This window comes from Diachasma alloeum, unplaced genomic scaffold, assembly GCF_001412515.2.
Source record: "Diachasma alloeum isolate Michigan unplaced genomic scaffold, Dall2.0 Dall_scaffold_00277, whole genome shotgun sequence".
In the NCBI taxonomy this organism is placed as follows: domain Eukaryota; kingdom Metazoa; phylum Arthropoda; class Insecta; order Hymenoptera; family Braconidae; genus Diachasma; species Diachasma alloeum.
Genome location: NW_021680416.1, coordinates 872,102 through 885,480, shown reverse-complemented (window position 1 = coordinate 885,480; position 13,379 = coordinate 872,102). Strand labels below are relative to the sequence as shown.

At 34.1% G+C, this 13,379-nt stretch overlaps 2 protein-coding genes across 4 annotated transcripts in view; both read right to left on the bottom strand.

Moving 5' to 3' along the window:
* Nucleotides 1–3,288: 3,288 nt before the first annotated feature.
* Nucleotides 3,289–13,379, bottom strand: part of LOC107038102 (NADPH:adrenodoxin oxidoreductase, mitochondrial) — a 39,880-nt gene continuing 29,789 nt past the window's right edge. The window contains exons 2-6 of one of the 3 annotated variants that reach the window (XM_015256987.2): nt 9,382–9,517; nt 7,291–7,509; nt 6,269–6,484; nt 4,113–4,907; nt 3,289–3,490 (exon numbers count right to left, since the gene is read on the bottom strand). In XM_015256987.2, the coding sequence (XP_015112473.1) occupies nt 3,485–3,490; nt 4,113–4,907; nt 6,269–6,484; nt 7,291–7,509; nt 9,382–9,517 (1,372 nt within the window). In that variant the 3' untranslated portion in view covers nt 3,289–3,484. Of the gene's footprint in view, nt 4,908–6,268; nt 6,485–7,290; nt 7,510–9,381; nt 9,518–9,643; nt 10,412–13,379 lie in introns of those variants that run through there. The other 2 variants (XM_015256990.2, XM_015256986.2) reach the window with 2 other exon arrangements.
* Nucleotides 10,603–13,379, bottom strand: part of LOC114841217 (cap-specific mRNA (nucleoside-2'-O-)-methyltransferase 2) — an 8,554-nt gene continuing 5,777 nt past the window's right edge. The window contains exons 5-7 of the mRNA XM_029126105.1: nt 12,949–13,379; nt 11,834–12,371; nt 10,603–11,755 (exon numbers count right to left, since the gene is read on the bottom strand). The exon at nt 12,949–13,379 is cut by the window's right edge and continues 10 nt beyond it. Of these exons, the coding sequence (XP_028981938.1) occupies nt 11,658–11,755; nt 11,834–12,371; nt 12,949–13,379 (1,067 nt within the window). The 3' untranslated portion in view covers nt 10,603–11,657. The remainder of the gene's footprint in view (nt 11,756–11,833; nt 12,372–12,948) is intronic.

Here is a 13,379-nt window from a genome sequence, read left to right as displayed (position 1 = left end):
AAAAAATATCATGTTGTATTTTATTTGAAAGAATAATTCATGGATAATGAACATCATTCTGATTATATTTGGGTAAAAGCTAGATTTTTTTATCGCTCCTTTATTATTAATAAATCTGAAGAATTGCTTACATTTCCATAAGTCTTATTCTTTCAGCATTAAATCGATTTCTAGTAAAATTCTGAATACGCAGTTCAAATTTTTAAAAACTGGGGAAGTTGATTGTTCATCAATTATTTATAAAAAAGGATCGTAATCTTCAAAAATGCCCATTTCTCAATCAATTTATAAATTTTTTATCCTTAAATTTCAGTCTGAGTTTAACTATATATCTTGAAAAGAAAAAAATAGAACGGGTACAAGAAAAAAATAGAGGAATGGAAAAATATGAAAATCAAATTGGAGAAGATTTTCAATCTTCAAATTTGTAAATTGAATTGCGAGAAAAATCAGAAAAAATCATGGACAACATCATTCTGATCATATTTTACTAAAAATAGTTTCAATAGTCATCACATTTAGAAATTGAAATTTTTCGAAATTTTATTTTTTCCAAACGAATTCGATTTCTTTTAAAATTCAGAATATACAAACTCGTTACAATTATGAAAAAAAAAATCATGTTCGGGTAGAATACTAATTCTTAATAAATTATTCATAAACAAAAATCATTCTCAAAAAGCCCTTTCTGAAATATTTTTCGAATTTTTAATCTAAAATTGTCATTCTCATTTCGGACAAAAACATTGAAAACGCGAAACGAAAAGAAAATGTGAATCTTTTATTTTGAACTGTTCATTTTATTAATTTCATTACTATATTTTATGTTTATTTAACTTGATCGTGTAATTTGTCGTGTGCTGTTAGGTCTGTATGAAATAAAAATGGAATGAAATGAAAACGAAAATGAAAATGAAATCTGAAAACTGAAAAAGACTAGAAAGATAAAAAAAATCAGCAGAATAATTGAATAGAATTCTTCAAACATGTGCCTTCACAATTAGTTCTCACCAAATATCTCTGTGAAATTCCCCAGGTGAGGCTGGCAGCCGAGCTGCTCTCCGACGAAGTGGCGAAAGCGATCGAAGGTTTCGGAGTGATAGGCGAACTCCAGGACTACAACTGGAAGGAGACAGCAGACTTCCTGAAGATCGTTCACGACTGGTTCAAGGTCTTCAACTACAAAGGGAAGATCGACGAGGAGTCGGTTCAGTTCGGTTTGGGGTACGGCTCCAGCCTGGACGCTCAGATATCCAAGCTCGAGCGGATGACTCTGCTGATGGGGCTGATTCGCAGTGGAATTGAGGACGACTCCATGATAAACCTCCAGAAGAGCGTGATAATGAACAATTGCTCGTTGTCACAGCTCTTTATTTACCTGGGGGACAGATACGCCACTGACAAATTCCCTGTCGACTACATTCTCACCAGCAGACTTAATATGGATATCTTGGGGCAGCTGTTCTCGTACCTCATCTCCAGGAAGGACTCGAAGGACAAGTACAGTCCGATGGACTTCAAGTATCGGTTGAGGTGGTACATGCTGGGGGAGAGTGCTGAGGCAGCTCGAGAGGAGTTCGGGGAGTCTGACGGGGACAAGTGGGAGGATAAGGCTGAGATACTTACTAAGGACTTGTGGCAGCTCCTGAGGCAGAGGAAGGGAAAGAAAGCAGCCGTTGTTGATGACGATGATGACGAGGATGAGGAGGATTTTGAGTGAGGGGCGGGGGGAGATGGAGAGGGGAGACTGAGGAAATATCGGGGAATTTTTCGTCGTGGAGGTGATGATCGTGGTGGAGCTTCTGCTGGGAGGGACGCCTTGGGCACGTTGATGGAGGAAAGTGGGAATTTTCCCACTTTTAAAAGGTGAGGCTGATCAAGTTCTTTTCCTTAACTTCTCCCAGCCAAAAGCAGTATAAATTTTAAAACTTCCGTTGAAGGAAATACAAATCATTGTTCAACTTTGCCAGTGGTTTGAACTCTCAAGGAGCTCTTCGTCAGGGCAATATTTATTTTCCTCCCTCAAATTCCTTCTCAGTTCATTGAGTAATAGGACAGTTCTTCGTCCAAATTTTAGGACGATTGTAAATCTATTTTGGAACATTACGGGGTTGGCCATGAATAGAAGGATGGCTCTCTTCAATGCAGTGAATGTAAAGTTTGGACGGAGAACTGTTATTAAACTGTATTAAATTAAGTCGATTGAGCCCTTGGTTGAGTTTTCGAGGAATATCTCCGAATCTAAGGGAGATAATGAAATTTTTGTAATTACATTTTTTCTAGAGCGAATTAAGGGCTACAAAAAAGGTTATGAGAAAAATTTTGCTATCGCCCTTAGATTTCGACATATTCATTGAAAATTGGTCAATAGGCAAAATCGACTTGGGCCGTTTTAAAACTGTTTTAAAAAATGTCAAAATCCTTTTTAGTTAATTTAGCAATTTAATTAAATGTTTAATCTGGTCCTTGATGGGTATTTTCGAATCTGAGGAAGATTTTCTGAGGGAAATTTTCAGATCCATGAACGCTCAAATATTTTTAGATTGGGAAAATTACAGTCGATGCATTTTTTTTATTCGTGTAATAGTGAATGTCGGAGACAAAAAGTTTCATTGGCATTTCTTTCTTACAGATCGCAGAAAAATCTCAGGAATTGTCATTCACGAAAGAGTCAGAACGAATTGTTGAAAAAAATGTGCATGATCACTTTGTGAATGTCAAAACATTCTAAATCATTTGAACTCCAAAGAATTACTAAAATTTATAACAATTTGTTTGTTAACAAGCGTTTGTTCATTGAAAAAAGGCTCAGTATGTTGTATTTAATTTTAAAAAATTAAAAATTATTTCTAGCATTTCGCGTACATTGAATATTTTTTTTCGTGGTGTTAACTACTGTTTCCTTCTCTCCTACTCGACATTATTAATTTTTACAGGACAAATATCCTTGCTTTCGACGATTATGAAGACCTGAATCTGGATTAGATCCCATTTTCACCTCCGCGGGCTTTAATTCTTCAAGAATTTAACTTGAAATTCAAGAATTGAATTTGATCCCCAGGATATTTCTGGTACACTGGCGAATTTCAAAGAAACAAATACTTTCACTCCCATTTCTTCGTCCATTCTTTTGTTTACAGATTTGAAACACATAAAAGATTTATTTTCATTTCACAATTGATTATTTCATAAAAGACAATCCACATTTTTAATGGAAAAGCATTTCAAATCAATTTGGAAGAAAGAATGAAATTCATAAAAATGTTTTCATAAAAAACCACTTGTTCATTCAGAAAAAAGTTCATTATGTTTTTTTAAATAAAGATAAAGTAGCTAAAAGCTATTTCTAGCATTTCACCTACATCAACTATTTTTCTCGTGATTTTCCCTTCTGTTTCCCACTATTCGTAAGACACAGGATGAATACCCTTGCTTTTGAGAATTCTCAAGGCTTCTTCTGATCCTGGTTTCACTCCCATGGGCTTTAGTTCTACGACAATTCAATTTGAAATATTTCTAGATTGAGAACATCACATTTGATCCAGGATTTTTCGTCAATTTCATTATTTAATAAAGATAAACTAACTAAAAGTTATTTCTAGCATTTCACAGAGAGAGAACATTACATTTGATCCAGGATTTTTCGTCAATTTCTTTATTTACAAATTTTGAATAAATCTCAGGCATTGTCATTCATATCTAAAAATTCACTTTTTGAATGAGAAAGCAGTCTAAATAAGCTTGAAGGAGTGAAATTTATGAAAATTTATTCATAAAAAATCATTGTTCATTCAGAAAAAAAGTTCATTTTTTCATTTAATAAAGATAAACTAGCTAAAAGCTATTTCTAGCATTTCACAGAGAGAGAACATTACATTTGATCCAGGATTTTTCGTCAATTTCTTTATTTACAAATTTTAAATAAACCTCAGGCATTGTCATTCATAACTAAAAATTCACTTTTTGAATGAAAAAGCAGTCTAAATAAGCTTGAAGTAGTGAAATTTATAAAAATTTATTCGTAAAAAATCATTGTTCACTCAGAAAAAAAGTTAATTTTTTTATTTAATAAAGATAAACTAGCTAAAAGCTATTTCTAGCATTTCACCTACATCGACAATTTTTTCTCGTGGTTTTCCCTTCTGTCTGCCCCTCTCCTGCTCGACATTATCAATTTTCTCCCACTGTTCGTAAGAGACAGGACGAATACCCCTGTTTTTGAGGATTTTAAAGACTTCCTCTGATCCTGGCTTCACCTCCATCGCCTTCAGTTCTTGAAAAATTAAACTACCAACATTGAAGGCATTCGTCATGGTCGAGAGGATGACCCCAATGGGTCCAGTGGCGACCCACCCAGCTGCGTAGAGACAGTCCCCAATTTTTCCAGAGGAGTTGGCAACTCTCCCTCGTTCGGAATCAAACGGAACTGATGGGTCAATCTGGACTGATTTATATCCAATGCTTCGGAGCACTAGACCACAAGGAATTTCTTCCACCCCCTCTGTGGCCACTGCTCTCTGATTGAGAACGTCCTCACCCTCTAGTTTATTCACTGAGAGTTCAATTTTTTCCACTGAAGTCGAGCCCACGATCTCCTTCGGCCCTCGGAGGAAAATTGGGGCGAATTGCTTGACTCCTGGGCTTTCCTGATCTTTTGGCTCAGAGAGGTTTTTCAGCATGAGTTCTGTGAGTCGTTTCCTCGGTCTCACGAGACTTGGAACGACGTCTGCGACTCCTGCGAAGTCCTCGGGACGCCAGGTGGTACAGCAGTCCTTGAGTTTTGTCATCTCTCGAAGCTCTGCTATGGTGAAGGCTGCCTGGAGGGGCCCTCGACGACCCACCATCCACACACGACGGATTCGGCTGAGGGAGAGCTGGTCCAGGGCGTGGGAAGTTATGTCTGTTTTCTGTAATCGCAAATAACAATTTTAAGTAGCATTTTTGAAATTTATTTGATTTACTTAATTCAAGGGTCTACTATCTTTCGAACGTTATCCCGATGTTTTTTTTCATCTTTCGTCATCTGAAATTGTCAATTATGCATCATGCAGAAGTTTTGAAAAATTATGAATGAATAATCAAAAAAAAGTAGGAGAAATTCTTAATTTTTTCAAAGAGTATTTTTAATTTATATTCAGAATAAGTTGAATAACAAGAAATTGAGAAATGTATCTGATTTACGGCGACAAATGGCGGCCTGTCACCCAATATCATGCAGGGGGAAGACTGATTTCGTAAATCTTTTCCCACACTGCACAGATACATTTATTACGGAAAATGCTCTTTGAATAAAGTTGTAATATTTTGAAGATTTTTTTAATCACACTTTTATCACAAAAATGGCAGATGACTACATACCACTGTTTTGAAAATTGAGATACCTAGCTGTCACTTCCCATGAGGAGTTAGTGTTTTGTTACCCACCATGGAAAATGACAGCTAATAGATAATTTGCCACAGCGAATCAGATATTTGTAATTTCCACTTTTTTCAACTCATTCTGAATCTCAATTAAAAACGCTCCTTGAAAAAGTTGAGAATTTATTTATTTATTTATTTTTTTAATCATTCTATCATAATTTTTGGGAATTTCTACATGATGTACCACTTTATTCACAATTTTGGATTACGAAAAATACAAAAAATCCAGATAATATTCGAAAGATAGTGCACCCGGGCCTTAAATTGAAAATCGAACATTTATTCGTGATGAAGTCTATGCTTCGTCTTACATATATTATACATATTTTCTTACATATATTTTACGAAATGAAATATATTTTACTTAGTGCATACATGATATTTTGAGATATTTTAGTTACTATTGACAGAATTTTTGAAATAATGAAGAAGTTTTTGAGGTCTTTTCTAGAAAACTTTGCGTTCATCATAAAAAAATCTTTTTTTTATTTTTATTATCAAATTCTGTTAATTGCTGAGGCCTGATGAGGCCAATCTACTGTCATTTTGAGTTAAAGAACTACTACGAAGGTCAAACATCACTTGATATTGACTATTTTAACCCACGGATTTCTAGAAAGATAGAGAGAGATAAATTAACCTCCACATTGAAAAAATAATAGCAAAGTGAAGTGAATTCTCAGATTTATTAGTCTCCCCATTGACAAAACGAAAATAAAGTGGAGAAAATTGTCTGTAACGTCACGTCTCTTTGATTATTTTCACATTTTATTTTACTTTTTCAACAAAAAAATTAATAAATAGATGAAAATTCAAAATAAAAGTCTCATTAACAAGAATGTTCTACCTTCAACTCGTCGATGGAAGTCAATAAAATCCTTGCGATATCGACAGCAACATTCCCTTGGCCCAGAACAACCGCCTCCTCAACATCTAAATTAATTTTCAAATCTTTATTCGCTGGTAATCCATTGTACCAGCCCACGAACTGACGTCCAGAGATAACATTAGGTAAATCTTCTCCTGGGATTCCCAAAATTCTGTCCTGTTCAGCTCCATAAGTCTACAAAAAAAACAGATGAATAATTTTTTTGGTTTTTCACATTAAGGCCTAACGGAAGCGGTCACAAAAGTTGACTTTTTTCAGTCAAATTTTATCCGATTCTATCCAATATGAATGGCTAAAATTTTAACCAAATATTGAGGGGAGGTTAAGGAAGGGCTTAACGAGTTCCATTGACTAATTATTGGCAAAAAAAAAATTTTCTGCAAATTTTTGTGCCAATAAATAACCAATGGAACCCGTTAAGCCCTTCCTTAACCTCCCCTCAATATTTGGTTAAAATTTTAGCCATTCATATTGGATAGAATCGGAGAAAAATTAAATGAGAAAAAAACTTTTGCGATCGCTTCCGTTACCCCTTAATTGAAAGAAACTTCAATAGACACCTCTCTGCAGCCACAATACGGTCATCCCAACAATTCCAACAACTCAAATACGAAAATTCTAATAAATAAAAATCTCTTTTCATCCAAAATTGCCGACGTTTCGAATGCTATATGGATTCTTCCTCAGGGCAGTTTATTCCATCTAATGAATTTTCGTAACTCCGCTTAAACAGCGTTCCACATACTCATGTTTACGAGAATAAAACACAGAAGGAGCCGAAACTCCCTTTATATAACAGTTAATCTACATTATGTCAGCACATTGTACTAATTGTATTGTTTTATTTATTAGAATTTTCGTATTTGAGTTGTTGGAATTGTTTGGATGACCGTAGTATGGCTAGAGAGGTGTCTATTGGAATAACGGAAACGGTTGAAAAATTAATGAAATGAAAGAAACTTTGTGCAGATTTTTTATACCAATAAAACTGCATGATAATTCCTCCTCAACTCCTCGACAGTCACGTCCTTTCCCACATTAATATTCCCCAGAAACTTGACGCGAGGGTTCTTCGCTGTTTTATTGAAGGTGTTGATGACATTCTTAACTTCTGGATGATCTGGAGCAACTCCAAATCTAACTAGACCGAAGGGAACAGGCAAACGCTCCAGAATGTCGACTTCTACATCGTTGGATGCCTGTGAAGAATAAAATAATTAGCAACTTGATAATTCGGAGATTGAAGATGTTTATTCATTTTGCGGGAATTGAACTCTTCTTTTTAACGTTATTTATTGCAAGAAACATACATTCTTACAAATGGCCATTGCCCGAGGGCCTTCAGCCTAGAATACACTTTTTTTGGACAGTATCAAATTATCTCTATCAGGAGTGGTGTACATGTGGTTCAATGTTGATGATAGTTAGACGTGAGAAGAAGACACACGAAAAAATTTAATAGAAAAACCTATCGAATTCGTTAGAAAATTCAATTGAATTTCTATTAAACTTTCTATTAGTTTTTGGCTGACTCTATTGACATGTTCAATAGAAAACAGTCAACAGAATTCGATTTTTCTATATAACTTATTCTTTTCACATATTTTCTATAGAATTTGCTCTACTCACATTTTCCAAGTTTTTTTCATTCTATTTTTCTTTTCTTCTCATCAAGAAAATCAAAAAAAATTAGAAAATTTGAGCCGAGGAAATTCTATAGAAAATATCTGAATAGAATAAGTTATATAGAAAAATTGAAATCTATTGACTTTTTCTACTGAATATTTTCTATTGAACATTTCAATAGAATCGGCCGAAAACTAATAGAACAATTCAATAGAAATTCAGTAGAATTTTCTAAAGAATTCGATAGGTTTTTCTATTAAATTTTTCCATCCGTGGGGGAGCATGTGAGACCGTAATTACTGATAATTTGATGAAGATTAGCGGCTTCCGTTCAATTTTCATAATCAACAATTAATAAATTAAATAGAAAATGTGAATGAATAGGGAGAACATTAAAGAAGTGCAAACATAACTTAAATTTTGAAGGTGAAAACCTGAAATAAATTCTAAACGGAAGTTGATATGAATAAAAACATTCTGGTTGAGTTCGTGCTCAATTGGCAGTCTAGTATTCTTGATGATAATTAATTCAGAAGTGTCGAAATAACAGAGTCTTATGAGAAAATGAATTTTCCGAGATTAGAGAGAAGATAAAAATGTAGAAAAAATCTTAAAACATTAGAAAAAAATGAAAAAAATTTTTACCTGGTGCAAAAATTATCTTTTTCTGAACTTTTGATGAATAATTAATGTTTCTGGGTACCCTGAATATACAGGATGCCTATACCTAGTTAACCGAGCAATGATTGCTTAAGAAGATAATTGTAGAGAGAATTTGATGGATTAATTTCTTACTTTTGCCAAAGCTATAATTCATGTAAGAAATTAGCAATGATGAATCTTTTTTTTTGGAAATTTTAAATTTATTTGTTCTCACTACATGGAATCGTTCAATTTCACAAAAAAAAACATGACGACTTGATTAATGTAAAATTTTCTTATTCTTTTATTAATAAAAATCTTGAGTTTGAGACGAAATTAAGGTATTTTAATAATTTCCTCCTCCCGCTTTCGTCCTGTTAAAGAAATTCATCCATTTTCTGAAAATGCGATCTTTTCATAAAAACCTTTTCATTTTTTTAAAACATTTTCTGTTACAATTGTTGGAGTTGCAAACATCATTTTTCGTTCATGGTAGAACATTAATTCAGACAATGAATTAATCCAATGAATGAATGACTGAATCGTCCAATTTCACTTAAAAAATGACATGATCATAACAACGTGATGAATGCAAAATTTTGTTATTCAACATAGTTGATAAAAATCTCGATTTCAAACCGAAATTAAGATACTTGAATAATTTCTTTCTCTTGCTTTCATCATGTTAAGAAAATTCATTCATTTTCTGAAAATGAATTTCTTCATAAAACCTTTCTGAGCGAAAATTTTCCGCTGCTAAACAACTGCAGAATTTACTCAAACACCCTAGAATGAATATTCACCTTTATTAACTGCTGCGCAGCATAAAAACCAGCAGGTCCAGCTCCCACAATGCAAACTCTTGGTGTTGGAGCTTTACCAGAGTAATTTCGAACACACCGAAGTGCCCTAACGCCCCTCATCATTGAATTAATCCACCTGAAACATCAGAATGAGTTTTTTAATTAATTATCCAATTGTCAACTATTTGAAATAATTCAGGAATTTTATCAGCGGGCGGGTTATATATTTTTAATAATTCTTCGTATTAAATGAAGTTCGTACTGAGTAGTTGTATTGTGATTCTGGCAGTAGTGGAGAGTGGAATACTTTCTACGGTGAACCAGGTCACATTGAAATTCTCAGGAGCTATCGGAGCCGTGAATCTCTTCACCTTTCGTCTATTTCCGTAATGAATTCGATAGTGAAATGAGTTCTGTGATTGAAAATCCAAAGTTTCAATTGTCCAATGGTGAATTATTCTCATAAATTTGACATCATTGTTGCACTCATTCACTTCACAACAAAATTCTTTCCAAAATTACAAATTAGACTTATTATTCATCTCACCTTCAATTTACAAAATCAAATTAATTAATTGATGATAGAAATTAGAATTTCAAATACATTAGAGTGTGATGACACTTGTAGACTTCACATGATCATGAATTTCTCTTCATAACGAGGAAGTATTAAAATTGTACTTGAATTTATCCAAACTGACAATATTAGAATCTAGAATACTAAATAAGTATTGTATCTAAAAAAGACAACAAGGAAAGCCAAATTGACATGTCATATTTATCCAAACGTTTGTAAATAATCCACTGTAGGTTGATACATGAATTAAAAAAAGAAAAACAAGGAAGTATTAATTATTCCCATTGCCAAATGATGAATTATTGTCCAAAAAAATTGACATAATTATTGGAGTCTTCCACTGCGCAACAAAATTCTTTTCAAAATTACAAATTATATTTATTATTCTTCTTATCACAACTTCATAATCTTCAATTTACAAAAAAAAAGATTAATTCAGTAGCGAAGTGGTAAAACGGTATAAGTCAATTTTGACTATTGCCCAGTTTATTAATAAATATCTCGGAATCTAAGGGAGATAGCACAATTTTTGTTATAACCTTTTTTGTAGAGCCGATTGAGAGCTACAACTAATGTAATTACAAAAATTTCGCTATCTTCGGTAGATTCGGAAATATTCATCAAAAACTCAATTGGGAGACAAATCGACTTGAACCGGTTTACCACTTCGCTACTGAATTGATGATAGAAATTGGAAGTTCAAATAAATTAAAGAGTCTCATGACATTTTTAGACTCCACATAATCACAAATTTCCCTCTATAATGAGGAAGTATTAATTATCTCAATTGTTAAGTTCAGTTTAATTTTAAATGTTAAATTATGAATCGTTTTCTCAGAAATCTGACATAATCATTGAAAATTTTCCACTTTGCAACAGAATTCCTTTCAAAATTACAAATAGAATTCATTATTCTTCTCATCCTAACTTTGTTTTCCTCAATAAAAAAAAACGAAAAACAAAAAATTAAATTAAATTATTATTAAAAATAAATTAAATTATGATTAAATTAAATTATGGTAAAAACTACAATTTCAAATAAATGAAAGAGTGTCATGACATTTTTAGATTCCACACAGTTACTAATTGCCCTTTATAACGCGGAAGTGTTAATTATCTCAATTGTTTAATTCAATTTAATTTTAAATGTTAAATTATGAATTGTTTCCTCAGAAATTTGACATAATTATTGAAGATTTTCCACTTTACAATAGAATTCCTTCCAACATTATAAATAGAATTCATCATTCTTCTCATGACAATTTTGTTTTTCTCAATAAAAAAAAATTAACAAAAAACAAAAAATTAAATTAAATTATGGGATGACAAAAACTACAATTTCAAATAAATTAAAGAGTGTTATGACATTTTTAGACTTTACATAATTGCAAATTTCTCTTTACAACGAGAAAGTATTACTTATCTGAATTGTACAATTTAATTAAATTTTAAATGTTAAATTATGAATTGGTTCCTCAGAAATCTGACATAATCATTAAAGATCTTCCACTTTGCAACAGAATTCCTTTCAAAATAACAAATAGCATTCATTATTCTTCTCATCCTAACTTTGTTTTCCTCAATAAAAAAACGAAAAACAAAAAATTAAATTAAATTATCGGACGACAAAAATTACACTTTCAAATAAATTAAAGAGTATCCCAACACTTGCAGACTCCACACAATCCCCAATTCTCCTTCACAACTCGGAATTATCGATTAATGCAACGATGTGATTGATAATATGTTTGATCGCCGCGTGATTAATCATCAGGATGCTTTGGTACAGCTCGCAAGCTGGAAAAAAATTAAGTAAACGTCAGGGGATTGTTTATTCCTCAATTGATGAGGGGTGCAGGTGATATTTTTCCTTACCACATAATTTGGCAATTGGGAAGATCGATATCACGAGTTTATCATTATCTCTGGCTCTTTCTGATGCTGCAACGATTTCCCTGAAGGTTTCGATGACTCTTCGAGTCCTTCTAGCATTTTTCAGGGTCACGATGGTTCCCAGGTCGCTTGTTAATTCTACCTCGAGGGCCTCGAATGCGCGGACCAAGAGATAGAGAATTCCAACGTTCAATTGAGTCAGGAGACAATATCCGAGGAGAACAATCGTCTGATTCTCTTCGATGCTCTCGATTATTTCGTGAACAGTTTTTATTAAATTCGGGTCGATAGCTGGGGTGCACTCGAAGCTGTAGACTCTCTTGTTCTCTCTTCTCATTTCTTCGATGAACAGAGTCTTGGCTTTTGCTTCCGGGAATTCAAGCTTCAGTTGGAGCTCATTAATTACGTCGAAACTAGTGTTGAAATGTTTGAGAATTTTCGCAACGCAGAACCTCGAGCTCTGGACTTTTTCGTACGGTTTCCCGAGAGTTATTTTTAGGGGTCCTGGGTCATTTTGGAGCTGCAATGGTTATGAAGGAATGTAGAGTTAATTGAGAGAATGGAGAAATTAGCAAGATGGGTGCAAGGCTGAGAAATCGAGGTTTTCGTCAGTAGATTGAATGAGAAAATTTAACATTCATTAATTTTCGGAAAATACTCTAGATAATTTTAGTAAATGTGGTTTAATTTCTATTGTAAACAATTATTCTCATTGATTAAGAATTTCCATTAAATGTTTTCATTGTTGAATTTGAAAATTGCAGAAAGAAAATTAATGAGTTGACGTATGAAAAAATTAAATACAGAGGAACCTAATGCTTCCTCCAAGAAATTCTGTTGAAATTCGTAGAATTCCAATGTTTTCAAGTCTATAAAAAAAAAATGAAAATAGAATTTTCTCTCGAATTCAATAGGTTTTTCTATTAAATTTTTTCGTCCGTATCAATGAGCAATATTTGGAACGTTTGTCAATGAAAAATCAATTATCAGGTCCCAAACATGAGATTAGAAAATCGAAAAAAATGCATGCAAGTTCCCTATTCACCGACAAAAACCTCGATCCCTAAGCCCCACAAACCTGTCCAAAAAATCCTCACATCAAGTAAAAATCTCCCCTCTCCCAGGACGCCCTGCACCTCCTCCTGCGCCCTCCTGACCCTCTCGCCCGCGCTCATCCCCTCCTTCCTCCTCCTGTCATTGAACGACTCCCCCGAGAACTTGGACTCCATGACCTCGCAATTGAACATCCCGAGCCTCCTCTTCCCCACGACCTCCGCGTCCTCCCCCACCGGCCTGACCCGATACCTCTCCACGAACCCCTCAGCCACAGCCCTCCTGAGGCTCCTCACCTCGTCGTCCCCCCGCCCAAAAGTCCAAATATTCCTCTCAATAACCTCGCACTGAAGTTCCTTGAAGAACTCCCCAGCCTCGACGACCTCCCTCACAAACTCCCCAGGCACATCCTCCCTCCGAAACATGGGAGCCCCTGACCCCCCCTCATAGCACCCCCTGAGCCCCCCCAGCCACC